The sequence below is a fragment of the Vanellus vanellus genome (genome assembly GCF_965231255.1).
Source record: "Vanellus vanellus genome assembly, chromosome: 16".
In the NCBI taxonomy this organism is placed as follows: Eukaryota; Metazoa; Chordata; class Aves; order Charadriiformes; family Charadriidae; genus Vanellus; species Vanellus vanellus.
In genome coordinates this window covers 11,734,473-11,748,632 of record NC_138921.1, presented here as the reverse complement: position 1 = coordinate 11,748,632, position 14,160 = coordinate 11,734,473, and the positions used below count along the sequence as shown (strand labels likewise).

General features: G+C 40.1%; 1 protein-coding gene across 2 annotated transcripts in view; it reads left to right on the top strand.

The window, feature by feature from the left end:
* TMEM132C (transmembrane protein 132C) overlaps positions 1-14,160 on the top strand; it is a gene marked incomplete at both ends in the record, with an annotated part of 226,418 nt that overhangs the window by 185,850 nt on the left and 26,408 nt on the right. For both annotated transcript variants that reach the window (XM_082491866.1, XM_082491867.1), the window contains one exon: positions 11,017-11,160. In XM_082491866.1, coding sequence (XP_082347992.1) covers positions 11,017-11,160 — 144 coding nt within the window. The remainder of the gene's footprint in view (positions 1-11,016; positions 11,161-14,160) is intronic.

Sequence of the window (14,160 nt, the reverse complement as noted above, 5' to 3'; positions counted from 1 at the left end):
GTGCTCTCAGAGGGAAAAGGACCAGATGTTTCTCATTCCACCTTGCTTTACGTTAGGTAAAGACAGGTTTTGAGATAAAACAAAGCAAGGGGTTTATCTGTAAAAAAATTAAAAGAGCCATAAAGGACCAAATCAAGACCCATTTAGCCAAAGTGGTATTTGAGGGTCCGTACTTTATAAATAAAAGTAACTTGATGTTTTGTTTTTGTTTTGATGTAACTGGGGCTATATATTTCCCAAAATATTATTGGAAATAAAGTGGAAAGAAAACTAGAACACTTCAGTATTTTTGGAGTATTTTAATCAGCAAGAAAACCAAAACCAAACTGTCAGGTGATCTGGGAATGATTTTTCTCATTCCTAGATCTGTTCAGAAAATAACAAGAATCAGTTATTCACCAAGATGTGCTGAGAATCGGTTGATCTGGTTGCTTTTTTTTCCTCCTCAGTGTAGAAACAGTCTCTTATTATAGTCACTGCTCAGCATACTGACATCCAGCTATCAAGTGGAGCCAGAATGGAGTTACTTTTATACAAATAATAAATACAAGTAGCATCTATATTCAGGCAGTGAACTTTACTGGTAGAAATATTAATGGAAGCGCTTAGATTCTGATTCCACAAGGGAGAGGAAATAAGATTTCTTGGTTAGTCTCAGTGCCTGTGGCAAACTATTACAGCTCCAAAATGAAGTTTTGAATTGGCATTATGAACTGCATATGATAAACTTAGTATAACAAATACAATAAAGTCAGTATTTACTTCTGAAACAAAGTTGTTAAAAGAAATCTGAATTTGATTCTCAGTTGTTCATGAGTGGAAGAGTTAACAAGACTTTCAGAGGCATTGTACCTTTCTGGACCTTTACTGGCTAATAAGGTTTCTTCAGTCCACCTAGTTTCAAACGCAGTGGAAATAAAGAGGTAGATATGCGTATCCCTCTTTAACAGAATACAGGAAGCTACCTTTTCCTGCTAGTGTAAGTGCTGTTTCCATAAGCTCTGAAGAAAGGGCATCCATTAGCCCACAGCTTGTAGCAAAATGTTTCTCACTGTCCTTTTTGGAGGGTTCATCCTTATTATAAAACAGGCAGTGTCTATCGCATGTTTTTCTGCTAGCTAGAATACCATTTATGGGCTTTGCACATTGGGACGGTTTATGCTGATGAGATTTTACTTTTTTTATTCAAAATTACAAACAATAAGAAGTGAGATCCTGTTGTCATTATAATCTGGGTAACATCAGACCTCTGTACCTGACTTAAGTCAGTGTGGCCTTTTTTACCAATACACAGATCTGAGTAATGGCTTTATAACATTTTTACATCATTTTAGATCACTAACTGTAAACAGAACAAAGCAATTAAAGACATGGTTAATTTTGTTCAGTTGCTTCGGTCTCTTCTTATTTTTTAAAAAGAGATGCTCACTTTTGAGTGATGATAGAATTACATTTAGCAATACAGCCTGCATCTGCTAAATCAAAGCAATCATTGGCTCTGTTCCCTTTTGCACGTTTGAATGCTAACAGGGTAGATTCACTGAAAAGAAAGTGTGGATTAGTCATCCAAGAATCCAAAGATATTTTTCTGCATCCCTATCTGTTAATATATTCTACATTCCCCTTTTCTGTCTGCAGAGCATAATTTATCAGGACTCAAAAATTCCACTAGCAGAGTATTTGAAAACTGTACAAGCAGGGAAGAAAATGGAACGGTCCGTTGCTAATGTAGGGGGCCACTAATTAAGATTTATCTCAATATGGAGACTGTAAACAGAGACAAGATCATTGATTAAAAAGGCATTGCATTTGCAGAACACTGAGTTCCCATTTTGAAAAGACACTCGGATCTTTGTCATAGATTACGTGCCTCGCAAAAACTACAGGGAAGCTCGTGATGGGCCCAAGACTTTCCCATCCCAGCTGAGCACCATTTGCTTTCTCTCCTTCTGGCCCCAGGAATCTGCCACTGTTTTCCTTGCGGTGGTCCAGCCCCAGGAGGAATGGGTGAGGGGCCGCAGCCTAGCCTGTGCACTGGTGGGCTTTACCTGTGTACTGACGACGGTCAAAGCCACCTTCTGGGAGGCGAGAAATAAGAGTCTGAATCCCTTCCTTATGTCCCTGTTTCCACATTTCCTCTATTTACCTTCTTTAAGACTCCTGGAGACCCACAGACATCACGTTGATCAAGCTCTTCAAACAAATATTGTGCATGCTAGGGACAGAACAATGCCAACATCCACCTTTGGGTCTTTCCATGGGTGGCGTTTTATCTGTGTTTGACTTCTGCATTATTTGTTCTTCAGGGCAGGTATTGTCCTTAATTTTTGTGCCGTGTACATTGTTGGCCATTTAACAAAGATTTCATAAAGAGAAGATATCTTACAGTGTTGTCGTGTGTCAAAATGAATCAGCATCCAGAAGAAACTTTGAGATCCTTTGTTCTACTATCCTCATCAGAAACAGACTGCAGAAATGACAACTTTTATTGAATGAATCTGTTTCTTATGTAGATTTTGAATGGCCTAATTTTTCACCACTGTTAATTTGTTCACATTTTCCTTGGCACTATGGACCTTAGAGTCATGGAATAACCTGGGTTCCATCTGGATCCGTGTTTGAATACTGAGGGGTGCTATTAAGTGAGCAGGTTGCGCCCCTTTGGTTTTACTGCTTTAACAGCATTACCCCATTTCTTTCACAATGTGTCCTCATGTTATAAAATGAGGAATGAAGCAGGGCGGGGTTTGCATATGATGGGCCACGAGGATCGGAATCAAGTGAAAGAAAAGAGCAAATGAAAGTCCGACCAACAAAATTTGCCCTTCTTCACTGCCTGCCACGGAGTGAATTTGCCTCAGGGAGGTCCTCAGTCATGATGCAAACTCTTTGGCCTGTAGAAACACTCCTCTTCTTCTGAAGTGTGCGCTAAGAATTTAAAAACAGAACATCAGCTTCTTTCCTTTCTTGTGTATGCTGTCTGTGAATGCAGAGCGTCAGAGAATCCAGTTGGCAGAAAGCACAGTATGTAATTTACTTTTAATCATGGGATTATGTAGATAAACAGAGTCTGCTGCCTAACAATGTTATTTTGTTAATCAGCTGTAATCTTAGTAGTATTAATAACTCAAATCTACAACCATGGTGTTACCAGACTCAGATCAGCGTAACAGTTGTCTGCAGTGCAGTACAGCTCTGCATCGCTCTGACTAGGATGCCCTGGAAACTTGTGATGCATCACTTAGTGCTCATCAGTAGACTATTTATGGTGTTTGCAACTGGCGTATGTGGAGTTTACTTTATATCTCCCACATCTCCATCTTCTTCTTTTGTAAATGTGTTGCCAAGGTGTCACTGTTCATCAAGGGTGATGGGTTAAAAACAGTTGGAAGCACAGTACAGCTCCTGGAGCTCTCCTGCCATTGTGTCCACTGGTTCAAGTGCTGTCAACAGCATGCTGCTTCTGTGCTTTTTCCATAAGATAAATACTGTTTTGATTTTAAGGTGGACAGTACCCAACTGCCTCTTTTCCACAACCTTCTCCAGGAAAATTTCTTTATAAATTAAAACATAGTTGGCTTTTCTCTGTTGCTCCTTCAGGTCTACAGCCCAGGTTTGTTACTCGCGAGGTAGTGTGTTTGTGTGAGGGAGAAATCTTAATACTAAGCTATGATTAACATCATTCTATGAGATTCCCTTACAGAATTTTCAGCCTGTAAACAGGACCATTCTCATGACCTCAGGCTCCCATGGATTTCTCTTGATAACACCATCTAATCGGATTTGGGGTTTAATTAAACAGCTGTCACTTTGCTTCCTCATTCTGCTGCAATTTAATGTTGAATTAGTTCCTAAATTAGTCATGGTGAATGCTTGCCTTCTTACAATTGAGAGGCTGGACGAACATAAGGTTTGCTCTTCAGCTAAATTCAAGCAACTGAGGCTCGTATTCTGTGTTCTTGCTCTTTGCACAGAGCTCCCACTGACATCAGTGGAAGTTCCCTGACTGAAACGGGGATGGAATAAAATGTGAGATTCCCGCAGAGTCCACCATAGCGTTACCTAACTTCAAATGACCAAATGTGAGCACACGCTTCTTCTCAGCTCTGGCTAGAATAAGTTAGCTTTATGGATGTTATTTTCCCTTTCTAAAAATGTGCTGATTTGTCTGAATACCAGTTCTGCTGAGGTTTCTGTGAAGTAGCACAATGAGTGCAGCCATGGAAGAAAATGTTTAGACCAATACTACTGCTGGTGGACTTTATCCAAATTAACCCTGATGGAACCAAGACCAGAGCATGAACAGAAGTTTGTGGTACTCTTAATCATAACATTGGCTCCAAGCAGGAAAACTCGGAGACTTCTGTAGAGTGGTGATACTTGTGTCAAATTCTATATAATGGTCTCACTGAACTCAGGTCTCAGTGTGATATAATGTAGTGTCTGACTCTCTGCCTGACTCCAATCTCACCATTTTTCTTTGAAATGCTAATTAATCCTTTCCCTGATCTACTCAAATGTAGTATCAAGATTTGTAACTGTGGTAACTTGGTACAGGCACATGCAAAGGAGTTCCAAACCACGAGGCTGATAGAACTCACCAGTTCTAGCCCGTCGGCTCTTGATTAAATCTTCTCTTTTTTTTTTTTTTCCCCCCAAATCAAGAATGGATGGAAATGGGAGTACCTCTTTGTCCTAACTAGTTGCAGTTCAGTCACAACTTACCAAATGCTTAACTATAAAGAGGTGGGAAAGCCACCCAGCCCTCTTTGTTTATCTGAGGCAGGTGGATGGACAATAGAAGTTGCTTGTGCTGTGAAGATTTCATGCCACACTTGCTGCATACATATAGCAGCAGAGAAGCTTTTCTTTATCTGTAGTAGGTATCCGGTTGTGACTTCAGGGCTTCATTTCTGAAGCCAGTGAATCATGCTGAAGGTTTGTGTAGAGGAGGTACAATTCTGCATCCTTGATGCAGAGTCTGATGGTTCATAGAATCATAGAATTGTTATGGTTGGAAAAGACCTTTAAGATCATCAAGTCCAACCATTAACCTGGCACTGCCAAGTTACTGCTAAACCATGTTCCTCAGCACTACATCCACACGTCTTTTAAATACCTCCAGGGGTGGTGATTCTACCACTTCCCTGGGCAGCCTGTTCCAATGTTTGACAACCCTTTTGGTGAAGAATTTTTTACTAATATCCATCCTAAACCTCCCCTGGCACAACTTGAGGCTGTTTCCTCTTGTCCTATTGTTTTTACTTGGGAGAAGAGACCAACCCCACCTTAATACAGGCTCCTTTCAGGTAGTTGTAGAGAGTGATAAGGTCTCCCCTGAGCCTCATTTTCTCCAGGCTGAATAACCCCAGTTCCCTCAGTCACTCCTCATAAGACTTGTTCAGGTTCTTTGAGAAAAGGTTGGGTTTTCAAGCAAGCAAACATAGTGCTGATTTGAGCTAGGCTAGTCCACAAGATACTGTCTGGGCTGGGAAAGAGCAGACGTTAGTGGATAATGAAAATGCGAGGTTGAGTAAAGGCATCTACTCTGTTCTGTTTATGAGGGCTAGCTTGAAGTTAAAACTTATCAATACATTTTTAAAGTAATTTCTTATGCACACAATTCAGTGGTTTGCTTTTGAATATCTCCTTTGATTAGACTCTTATGTCTAACCGCTAGAGTCTTCCTCTAACCATTAGAAGAGCAAGAAAAAATGTTCCTTAATGCTACTGTTTGTTAATTAAATATGTTTAAATAGTAATGATTTCCTTCATAAGCTGTATTCATTGAAGGGATGCCCTGGTAACAGGAAAGAGACATCCTAACTGGGAGTTTACAGGTAGTTCTTTTGCAAGAAACCCAACTCTGTCTCTGCAATGTCAGTCAGATGTTGTTGGGATTCGGTCATTGCGCTGTAAAGACAGTTTGAGGCTTCCAAAGATGTTCAAAGCTCAAATCTCCCTTCTGTGTCAATGAGAATTATATGTGTAGTTCTCCGCTTTGACTTTGGAAATGACAACCTGTGCTTTTTTAGGGTTTGTAATACACTTACAGAAACTTCCTTCCAACCTGGATGTTAATGCTTACTTATAACTCATCCTTTTCCTGCTTTTTCAATTTACTTTATACTACTTTCCCCAGTTCTGAATTTATTGGGAACAAGTCCAAACATTGCTATCTGATGCATTCAGTCTTTTGCCACACAAAATAAATTTGATTTTAAAACTTTAGTTGCTGCCTGCACAGAAAGTAGATTAGTTCTTTGGGGGGATTTTAAAAATTAAAGAATGTGGAAATAGCCAAGATATTGTGATTTTGAAAAGCGCCTACATTTTAAATGAGTTCTTAGTGTCTCTAAAGGTTTCTTAGTAATCTTGTTTGTATACTCCCAAATTAGCTTGCAAACAGGATAGTGTATTGCATTTAAAAATAAAACATAAAAGTCTCCACTTATACCAGCCATTCTATTTCCTATTCTGATGTGAGAAAAATTGTTTTCTTAATGTTGCTTGACATAATCTTAAAGATTCAGCTACTATTTCTGCTTATCAGTGGATAATCAAGGGCATTAGAGGAGGTGGCAGAATGCAAGGGAACCAGGCTTGGGTGCAGAATCAGTGCCCCCTTGTCTGTGATGCACGTTCAGAGTGCTCAGTATTGCAGAACAGACAGGCAGACAGATTTCTATTTAAGTTCCTTTTATTTTTATGAGTTTCAGTTCAGCTTTTGAGGAGTCTTGGACCATGGATCCTTTCATACGTTATTTAGAATTTTCTGCCTAACAGCTTGTGCATGGGTGCGGACAACGGGTCAATTCTCTGTTACATTAAATAAAGCCTTTGGCTTTATTGCAGCAATATAAAGGAAACACAGAGGAAGCAGAAGTTGTGCCATAAGGCTATTCCATACACAGGGATATAGGACACACATTTTTCTATTTTAGTGCTAAACAAAAAGACAATAGAATCAAGACTTGGTTCTTTGGTCTTTTTTTTTTTTTTTAATATCACAGTTGAATAGCATAGGGCACTTACAGACTGAGGAAGGGAAGGGTCAGATTATAAAATTGCTTTTGACAGTGTGTAATATATTAATTGCTTATGCTTCAGTATTTCTTAATCTCTGTAATACCAATGAGTTATGACTGCTTTCAGTGGAGTTTTCCATCTCTGCTCAAAGCTGTAGCTAGGTGGCTACCAATTGCTTCCCAAAGCTGAGGATCCCTAATGATTGTATGGTACTCGCTATGAAGCCATTCGATAATATCTACAATATGTTTCCATCTCCTTTGTAGACCGCATGAATTTGAAATTCCTGAAGTTCATATTGAGCTTCAGAGAAGGGATGTAAAATTTCAGTAGCCCTTTATCATGACCAATGATGCCTTTTACAGTTTTGGCAGCACGTGCATCTCTGATGTAGTTAATAAAAATAAATTCATTCAGATGCACACTACTTCCTTTAATGAACCCATTAGCAAAGGGCAGAAGATTGAGGTTTCTAATTGCTGGTAATATGCCAGTAGGCAAATTTTCTGTCTTCTCTCCACAAAGGTCTTGGGAAATTTCAAAAGGTTTTTTAACCTTTGTAATAATGGCTTTATATCAAGGCCGCTTGGAATTCAGATACACCAATAATGACCTATTGGAAAGAGAGAAACAGAAATGACAGATTATTACTTAACAATTGGTACATCAGTTCTGCTCTATGTAGTGCAGAACGCAGGAATATAAGTCACATTTGCCTCTCAGGCTTTTCCATTTCAAAGGTATAGATCATTTTCTTTTGTCCATTGAAGAAGGATCATATTATTTGGGATGGGTGAAGCATAATAGGATTATTTCAAATACAAGATATATAGGTTATCGTGTTATCATTAGTTTTGAAAAAATGGAGACTACTAAGATACAGGAGTGGAGGGAACCATGAGAGGTCATCTGCTCCCTTCCCTCTTCGACCTGACTGAAAGAACCTATGTTATTTCTGAATGATGTATAACCTGTTCTTCAAAGATCTTCTAGGCTAGACTCTGCTCCAACCAACCTATTCCATCAATTCTCTATGATTTTTACACTAAAGATCACCTTAATGTCAAACAAATCTTCTGTGTTGTAGTTTAAGCCCATTACCTCCGGCCCTTTCCATGAACATGGAAAATAGTGTATTCTTCCTGGGTTTTAGAAGACTTTTATGAATATGGAGACAGTAGTCATCTTTCCCCACAATCTTTTCTGGGCTAAGCAATCCCAATTCTTTCAGTCATTCCTCATGGATCTTATTTTCAAGTCTTTGATTTATTCTCCATGTTCTTTTTATTTCTTTTCACTTGAGAAAGTTTTCCTTGGCAGTATAGTTCTCAGCCAGACATAGTCCTTTAGCTGAGGCCTTGCTAGCGCTGAGTAGGAATACCTCACATCTTACAGGTGTTACCCCTCTTTATACAATTTACTGTGGGAGGGTTCTTTGGTTGGTTTGGGTTTGTTTTTTATCCACGGCAGCGCTCAATGGCTGACTTGTGTTCAGTTTGTGATCTGCTATAGTCCCCAAATGCTTTTCTGAGAGCAGCTTTTCCTGTCGAATATTTTCCATCCTGTATTTATAGGATTAGATGTTCCTACAGAAAAGTAGCAACTTGCATTTATCTTTATTTCATCCCATTCTTTTAAACCCTGTCTCCAATACTGGATTTTCATCCTGTGCTCTAGTCTTCTGGTGGAGCTGTGTTGCAGGCTCAGAGCTTAGCTGCAGCCGTGGCTGGTGGTGCAGCAAACATGATTTAGCGTGATCCTGCTGGCAGTCTCGCCGTCGCCCAGGGGGATGCCAGGGCCGACTGAGCAGCTGGTCTGTTCCTGGTGCTACGCAGGGCTGGGGAATCGGGAGCGCAGGATCCTCACGCGGGTCAGAGTGCCTTGTGGTCTTGTGTGCTTATCTTCTCTCCTATTTTTCTTAATATTTGACTTCATGTTGAGGCCACTGATTACTCAACGCTGCAGGCGTGAGCAAAGCTGAGCTGGAGGAAGTTCTAGCGACTCCCAGGCAGTTTGTTAAACCTGGGTGATGAATTTACTCTGCTGCTTGGGGCACAGAAGTTTCACCTCATTGCATAATCAGGTCTTTATGTTCTTGGCAGTGGTGTAGGCAATAGTGTTTCTTTCTTTGTTTTGTGTATATATGATTTTCTGATTTGTCTTGAACTTCATAACTTACCATTAAATGCAAATGTGAGTAAATTCCTCAAGCCACAGAGTATGTTTTATATCAGAAATTCATTGCTCTTTATGGGATTTCTCTTCCTCTGGACCTGTCCCTTTAAATTAGATTTCTCTATCAGTAATACATATCAGTTGCTAAGGAAAAACTGGATCTGAGTAGAATCATTTCAAAGCAGAGCTGAGATAGCCTGAAAAGATGTCCTGTCATTTCCACAAACTGTCTGGCTGCTCCTTTGCCCCGGAGTCCTTAGTTCACAGTGTTTAACACTCAGAATCACAAAAAATAAGGCTTTAAGGGATCGAGGCAAAAGATTAATTTCAAAGGACGTACAGTACTTGCTGTAGCCAAATGCACAGCAGAAAATATGTTGAACCTGCTTTTTGGTGAACCTATGTGGGTTATTCAATGCTTGTTGCTTTGGCAGCCTGCAGACAGAGGAGTTTGGTACTGAAGGTTTTTTCCCAAATGTTGAGATCTGCTCGTTTGCGTCTGTTTCTGGACTTATCAAAATGCAAGTACATGGAAATAAAGACTTTTGGAACGAAATTTTCAAGTTTGGAGCACAGAAGTTAAGCTCCAAAAGCCATGGATTTCCCTACAGTGCTCTGATGCTCAAAAATGCCAGGTACCCGGCAGAATTTATATGGGGGACAGCTGAAGGTGATCTCTACCTTTGAAAGTTAGGATTTCCTGAGAATGGCCTTAGACTTTCCAATAATGTTATTTATAAATCTGGCACCGACTTACTGTGTTGGGTAGCTTCATCTTCATATAAGCCATAGGAATTATTCAGGGTTTTTACTTTTCTAGAACAGTCAACATTCCTTTTTTAACAGTTTTTTTTTTTAAGTGTGATGGGATTTCATAAGAGGGCTGTAGGAGAACTTGAGAAATATCAAGTTGCAAGATGAAAAGAAAATCTGACCTAGATTTCAAACTCACTAAACTTGAATTGAAAACAGTAGCAACAGTATCAGTGCCCCATTTTGCTGTTGTTGGCATCAGTGGCTGCAGTCCTCATGACTTTGGTGCTGAGGATTTTGCTGAATATTTTATTCACTTTATAGAACTGGAAGTTGAAAAGTTGGAGAAAACTTCGAAGTTATTCCTGCGTGGGAATCTTGGGAATACAGTGATGCTGAAACAGTTCAGGAGTTAGAAGAGTTAGCTTAGTCAATGGTACATTGAAAGGCTTTTATGTGCAGTGACCAAAGTTCAAACTTCAAATTTCCTTGTTATTTTCCCTACAGTTAATAGCATCACTAACTCCTTCTGGATTCCTTACAGTGCTTCATTGGCCTTATCAAAGGAAATTAAATAATCTTGAAACAGTTCCAGACACAAAGTTCACATAGGGGTCTCGTCTTTGCAATGGGCTTAGATTCAAAGAGCAGTATTTTTACTTTGGAGGCTCTTGTATCCTGTCCCAAACATTGCCAATCAAATCCAATTTAGTAAAAACTCTGAACTCATGTTTTGGAAGGTAAATATTGGGAAAAGCCCACATACTTAAAAAGTAGAAGCTACCTGTGAAGCGTACATGCCTGGACTGAATTTACCTGCAGTCATGTTGCTCGCTATTTAACAGTGTGCAATGCAGCTGTGTTTATTTGGCAGATAAAATATAATTGGAGTTTTACAATGTTTTACCAAGTTGCACCTATTTGAAGACAAGGTTAGATCATTAGCCACTGAGGACTAATGCATCTTTCATGAGTATAAGTCCAGCTGAAGAGCTGATGCTTGCCTTTTGGAAATCTCTTTGGCTGTCTGAAGAGTGCTGTGCTTTGTTTTGTGTACAGGACACGGAAATTCTGAACACCGCAATCCTCACAGGAAAAACAGTGGCAGTGCCCATCAAAGTGGTCTCCATTGAGGAGAACAGTGCTGTCACAGACATCTCCGAATCAGTTGAGTGCAAATCCTCAGATGAAAACGTCATTAAAGTAAGTTCATGCTATGTATTGGCTTCTGAAATTTCATGTCTTTTTATGCACAAGAGGATAATAGCCTGGGAACTAAATCTACTCCTGCAAATTAATTCTATTATGGTTTGAAAAGCATAAGGAGGGGGATTTTTAAGCAAAGAGAGTTAGGTGCAACAGTAGAGCCACAACACTGAGTTTCAGCAGAATTTCAATGTTTCATTTTTATTTGTGTCCTAATTTTAAAATGTCCTGGTAATGTCACCTCAAGTCCTTTGTGCACAGAGTTCATTTACTGCAAAAACAGCTCTGCTGTTAGTACTGCCTCTCCAGATGTTTCTTATCGCCTTTCCAGCTGTGATTATCACCTCCACAGCTGCATCAGTGGAACGGATTGGATGAGTGTTCCCCAGCAACTGCAATGCAAAGTCATCCTGGTCGACTTCACATTCTGCTGAGAGCTGTTTTGAATTAACAACTTGATGTTGCACAGAAGTGGCTAGAAAGCATTCAAATGACCGGTCCATCGATTTAGCACCAGCAGCTAAATGTCACAGAGTAACAAACACCAGTGGGGTAGTATTGTCTTAAGGCAACACGGCTATTTCTGCTGTGAATATGTAGTCAAAGCCCTGAAGACAATTCACAGCTGTGCAGAGAGTCAGTACAAAGACAATGCGCTGCATGAATCCCATTGCACTTTCCACACAGAACGTTCATGGTGTATGGTCTTTGAGCAAGGGTGATTTTACCCTTGGTCCATAAGCTTTTTTTGAATAGGGATTTTATTATATTATGTGGTTTTTACAGCATATAGCACAGTGGGCTTTGTGATGATACTCTTTAGGTGTCTTCATTATGCTCTCAGCTCTCTTGCATGTATAGTATACAAATAGTGATGCCACAGTGTTATGTATTACAGTCAGTTCAGTTTGTGTGTTCACGGAAAGCAATAGAACTCCTGTGAACTTCAAAGATCCAACCGTTTGCTGCACTATTGTAGAATTTATGTAAAAGCATTTATTATAGCAGTAACTAAGTAGGTGGGGAAAATAGTCACACTTTGAACTAATGAAGCCATTATAGAAGACTTTTACAGAAAGCGTTCTGCTTTCAGTGGATCATTCAAAGCCAAACAAATCTCTCCAATTTGCTGGAGCTTGAAGTGCTCCCATATATCACATGCTTAAAGAGTTTTTAATCTCAAAGAATTCCTGTTAATATTTTTCCTAACTACAAATCAAAATAAGACCTGGGATTTAGTTTAGGGATCATTGTAACCTTTTTGGAAACCCCATTTCTGAATAAGAATAAATACAAGATAGCGTTCACAAATTAAAAAAATAAATTCAGAAAAGGATTTCTGTGATCATCCAGACTAGCCATCTTGCTTAAACAGCTTACCAAATTTCCCCACATAATTCCAGCTCCATGGGGATTTCTTCTTGCCAATAGTGGAAACGACCAGTGTTAAGTTCTTGCATTCAGAGAAAGACTCGGGTCAGGGGAAAAAAATGTGTGTCTGATGGGCATTTGTTATGCATCACCAGATGATGCATAGAAAATGACAGCACAATGATTTTCCAATTAAAATCTCTCTGCAAAAATGACTTCTGGGTTTTATAGATTTGGAGCATATAGATCAAGGAGAAATGAAATTCCCAAATCTTACCCCACAAAAAAGAGAGTGTTCTTGCAGTAATTGCAATACAGCCTGGACTATTGCAGTTCTCCAACAATTTGTTTGGAAAGAATGTTTTCTTGAAGCGCTATGTCCTTTGATTAGCACTTGGGACCCTGCTTTGCTCTTCTCTTATTTTCTACAGAAATAATTTATCTCCACTAAAAGGTTTTTGTAAAATGGAGCCCATTTGCACTATCAGAACATTTTTAAGTGGCTTCTGGAAGCCTCTGTGTCTAGCCACTCTGAAGTTGAAGTGAAACAAATAACTGGAGGCTAACACAGTATTTATTGGAATCGACTAGAGAAATTTTTCAGGTGTAATTTCTTTCTCTTCAGAAATGTTTTGAAATTGCTCAGATGAATAGCGAAACTATCTTCTGTGTATTTAGAAGTACATGCAGAATCTCTAGAGTAATGCATCTGTGACATGAGTGCTAACTGCAATAAAACAAACAGCTAGTTAAAAAATAGAGTTCGGTGAAATGACTAATCTGATAGCCTTCTATGATGGCATGACTGGATGGATGGATGGAGGAGGGAAGGGCAGTGGATGTTGTCTACCTTGACATCAGCGAGGCTTTCGACACTGTCTCCCACATCATACTCACAGGCAAGCTTAGGAAGTGTGGGTTAGGTGAATGGACAGTGGGGTGGATTGAGAATGGGCTGACAGATAGAGCTCGGAGGGTTGTGGTTAGTGGTGCAGAGTCTAGTTGGAGGTCAGTAACGAGTGGTGTCCCTCAGGCGTCAGTACTGGGTCCAGTCCTGTTCAATATATTCATCAATGACCTGGATGAAAAGATAGAGTGTACTGTCAGCAAGTTTGCTGATGACACAAAACTGGGAGGGGTGGCTGACACGCCAGAAGGCTGTGCTGCCCTTCAGTGTGACCTGAACACGTTGGAGAATTGGGCAGAAAGGAACCTTATGAGGTTCAACAAAGGCAAGTGTAGGGTACTGCATCTGGGGAGGAATAACCCCATGCATCAGTACAGGTTGGGGGCTGAGCTGCTAGAAGCAGCTTTGTGGAAAGAGGCCTGGGAGTCCTGGTGGACAACAGGATGACCATGAGCCAGCAGTGTGCCCTGGTGGCCAAGAAGGCCAATGGCATCTTGTGGTGCATCAAGAGGAGTGTGGCCAGCAGGTTAAGGGAGATCATCCTCCCCCTCTGCTCTGCCCTGGTGAGGCCACATCTGGAGTATTGTGTCCAGTTCTGGGCTCCCCAGCTCAAGGAGGACAGGGAACTGCCAGAGAGGGTCCAGCAAAGGGCTACAAAGATGATTAGGGGATTAGAACATCTCTCTTATGAGGAAAGGCTGAGGGACTTGGGGCTTTTT